General features: G+C 33.8%; 1 protein-coding gene across 1 annotated transcript; it reads right to left on the minus strand.

Annotated features, from left to right (window-relative positions):
• Positions 1–1,498: 1,498 nt before the first annotated feature.
• Positions 1,499–3,554, minus strand: LOC143536675 (protein phosphatase inhibitor 2-like). The gene is made up of 3 exons (XM_077030612.1): positions 3,211–3,554; positions 2,118–2,291; positions 1,499–1,912 (listed from the first exon to the last, which is right to left on the minus strand). The coding sequence occupies exons 1-3, from the start codon at positions 3,224–3,226 to the stop codon at positions 1,698–1,700; spliced, it is 405 nt and encodes a 134-aa protein (XP_076886727.1). The 5' UTR covers positions 3,227–3,554; the 3' UTR covers positions 1,499–1,697.
• Between the last annotated feature and the right edge of the window lie 528 nt (positions 3,555–4,082).

A 4,082-nucleotide genomic window follows, 5' to 3' on the forward strand; every position in this document is an offset into this window, starting at 1 on the left:
TCCAAGTGAATATGCAACCAAGCATTGAATCTGATCCAATGAAGCTCAAAAAGCTATTGGCACTCCAAGCTTTTTATTCAAACGAAGAAAAATGATCATATTTTCGCACATTTGAAAGACTTGTCTATGATATTTTACCATGTTATTTTCTGTTTTCAGTTTGATATTTTACTTTTGTTGCAAGTGAGACCATTTGGGTTTGGTTGTTTTCTTATTTGACTCTTTGGATTTGGTTTCACTGATGTTTTAACTCTTTAGATTTTGTTTAACTAAGTATCAACTTTTAGACTTATATAATATCTTGTGCTTTTTTATATTTACTTTCAGTATAAAGATTATAATACTTCTAAAAGTTACTATATTTTATAAAACACCAATCAAGAAGTTATGTTAAAATCAAGTGAGTGTTACATTTTTAATTCTATGAAGCAAAATGATATTAATTACGAGTTTATACTTGAAATTGAAATAAGAAGCTTTAAATAATACAAAAAAAAATAATAAGATAAACATATACACAAATGCTTTGTAAATTGTATGTTTAGTTATAGATTTGTAAATTATAAATTTAATATTTGCATATTAAGTATAGCTTTAATTTATTAAGTTAGTTTAGCTATACGATAGTGTGTTCTACCTACTCATGTTTATTTGCAGTCTATTTATTTATATGTAAATATTGGCATCACTAAAATTTGTTCTTCCCTAACCCGTGTATCACACGGGAGTAAAAGCGGCAAGGATAGTTCATATAGATTAATTAAATTAATATAACAAATTATATATTCAAAAAAATATTAAAACCCACCTAAATAAACCCACGTAACACACGGGCTAAAAGCTAGTTAGTTAATATACAATGAGTTTTCCAAAAAAACATTAATTTCTATTTAATGTAATTTAATTTGTATACCCGGTCTAATAAACATGTCTTGCCCAACCCAAGTTGACTTGTTGACCGGCTACTCAGGTAACACAATGGAAAAGCCGACCTCATACGCTCGCAATCGCAAACAGCGTTGGGTCACTCAAGCCACCATCTTCGTTCCAAAGGACCACTAAGGTAACACACGGTTGGAATCAAATCCAAACTTGAGACCTCAAGTCTTCACGCCCCTCCAATGTCAGACCCAAATTGAGCTAAAGCTCTTTGTTAGATAACTCACATCGTGATGAATCTAAACTATATAAAGTAGCCCGTTTGAATTATTACTGCAATTTAAAAAGTTCATAATCAATTCTATAGCCCCTCCACAACTTTTTGACGATCTGACTATCTGTTTTGCTTGGTGACATTCGACTCGTTTAGATAAACAAACAGATTCGCTAAGTACTTTTTAAGCAGATTTAAATACATTCGAGTTAAGGTCAATATGAGCTCGTCAGCCAAGGACTGTAAAAGCTGGTAAGAGTTAAAACCAATGACAGCCCATAATTGTCTTGGTGAGACTTTGGATTTGGGTTGAACCAGCAAGAAACGGACCCTGACCACGACCCGACATCAACATCTGACTTGTTGGCACCACGAACAAAGTGAACTAAATGGTTAAACTATGACCCATAAGGGAACATTGGTCTTTTATTTGCGGATCCATAGCATACATGTACTCTATTAGTCGCATCATATCCATTCACGTTTTACTTTCCTCTAACCAAAAGAGACATATTGTACGGACAAAAAGACGGTCCCGGGGCTTTTACTCTTTACGGACACCAGAATCAGTGATGTCAATATCCCCCACACCAGCAACAATCGATGGCGATGAACTTTGCTTCTCACTTGCTTCCTCAACATCATTGGATGATTCTTCAGTCAACGACCCCTTCTTTCGTAGCTCTTTTACTCTACGGTATTCATCATAGTGCGCACGCCTATGCTCCCTGAACCTCGCACTCTTGCCCGTTTCACGATCTGAGCCATAAATTTAAACACAGTTATGGAGAATATTATTGATGGGTAGTAAAATATAAAGGATTAGGTGAAAGGTTAATATGGATTATCCACAATTAGTCAATTCTACTATTTGAAAGAAATATAATTATATCGGTTCGGTTTCATAATCATATTTAATTGCAAAATTTAAAAAAAAATGAAAAGGGAAGGATGAAGGAAGAACCTTGATCCTGATCCATAGCACCTGGCTCGTCATCATCTGAAGTTGTCCAACCTGAACCGTTTGAGTTACTGTTGTTACTTGAAGATGCCACCTCATTCAATTTGGATCGAATTGCTTCCGCATCTACAGCATTCTTATCTCCTTCACTAGAGATCCGTATAGGAGATAACGATCCTACAAGATAACAGTTTAGTGGTAGAACGGGTTACGTGTCAAAACAAACAGGGCAGGTTGACCTGAATAGTCTTTGTTCACGAAACTTTCAAATGAATAATCAGCGACTGAATTGAGAAATATGATTAGAAAGTTGTTGAATTTGCCTCAGCAAGTATATAAATTGTAACACATTTTAAGGTTTTGATGTGTTAAAAATACACTTTCCGTGACTCATTTGGCCTGATCCCTTAGATAATCACTATCATGTTACCAATTTGGCCGAGGGGTGTAAACAAGCCGGGCCGAGCTCGAGGTCACTTAAGCTTGACTTCGGCTTGTTTCGGAGCTCTATTACCAAAGCTCAAGCTCAGCTCATGAGTACTTGTTCAAGTTTGAACTCAGCTTGGCTCAGCTCGTTTATTAATTATTAATTAACTTATATACAATTATAATTATTTTGTATGTATATTTATAATGTGTTTTATATACATATTTTAATATTTATAACTTATATATATAAAATAACATATACTATTCAACTTTATCATAATAACTTTCTATACAATTACAAATACCATATAAATATTATATATTAATTAAAAATTATATGATAAACAGGCTTGCTTAGGCTTGTGAGCCAGCTCGAGCTCAATAAGTGAAGCCTGAACACGTGTATTAAACAAGCTCAGTTTTAGACTCGATCTCGTTTAAGCTTGGCACCCGGTTCGAGCTTTTAACGAGCCAATCTCGAGTAGTTCACAAATGACTTGGCTTGTTAACACCCATCGTCTGGCCCGTTAAGAGATTAACATAATCTTGAATCAACTCGTTGATAACTAAATTGCTCAATATAATAATGAAAATGCGTACTTCAAATCTAGAAGTTCAGAAACAGTATTTAAGTAAAGACTAAATTAAATTATGGAGGATTTTGTACCATCAGAATCAAGCATTGGATGATATGGAGTCTTTGGCTCTGTAATTTTCTGCCTTACAGGTTTATGTGCTTCAATTTCCTCAAGGTTGGCCTCATCCCATCTCACACCTCTCCTACGGCTTCAATAATAAGAACATGTAAAACCACAAGGCAACATTTTTATTCCAATAAACAGGTTATGAAGTAAAAAGTAACAACACAACACTATACAGAAACTGAAATTTTCTTTAGTATAATAACCTTAATAGAATCTGGTTCATGTTTTTTATTACTTAACTTGGTGAACAAATAATTATCTTTCTTTTAAAATAGAAGCGAGAGTGTCTTTGTATACAATAAACTTATCACTTTGAAGACCAATCAGTTAAATCTTCCTAAAATGTAATGAGTTGCCCACAAGAACATCAAACGTCAAAACAATAACATTTAACAAGCACGATCTTTTACATCTTTTTGTTCACCAAGTTAAAGTAATCCAAAACTTGAACCAGATTCTATTAAGATTATACACTAAAGAAAATTCAGTTTCTGCATATATAATACTTTATTCATCATGCGCAGTAGCAACTGACAAGAACTACCATTTTTCGTGAGAGAAAAAGAAAGAAGTTTATAAAAGTGAGAGAAAAATGAGCCATTGCAATGCATCTTATTGAGCCGTTAGAATAATCTATAGAAGATTTTGAGGGAAACTTTGAAGATTATGGCTTCAGCCAGACATATACCAGGAATTGGAAATTGCAATAATCAAATTCACGGTTATTCTACTCTGTATTTTTCCTTGATTTGGTTTTCAGAAACAGTCATATTCTTAAGGCACAAAATACATAATCTGGTAGGGGCATTTAAACAACTCAGTATAAAAGGACCCG

Source organism: Bidens hawaiensis, unplaced genomic scaffold (genome assembly GCF_021521415.1).
Source record: "Bidens hawaiensis isolate Kalapana, Puna unplaced genomic scaffold, B.hawaiensis_p1.1 tig00010894_1, whole genome shotgun sequence".
Lineage (NCBI taxonomy): Eukaryota > Viridiplantae > Streptophyta > Magnoliopsida > Asterales > Asteraceae > Bidens > Bidens hawaiensis.

What these genes read in the sequence shown, in the direction of transcription:
- LOC143536675 (XM_077030612.1), bottom strand. An exon ending in TGCTATGGATCAGGATCAAG is followed by an intron (nt 1,913 to 2,117) that starts GTTCTTCCTTCA and finishes TTTATGGCTCAG; the next exon opens with ATCGTGAAACGGGCAAGAGT.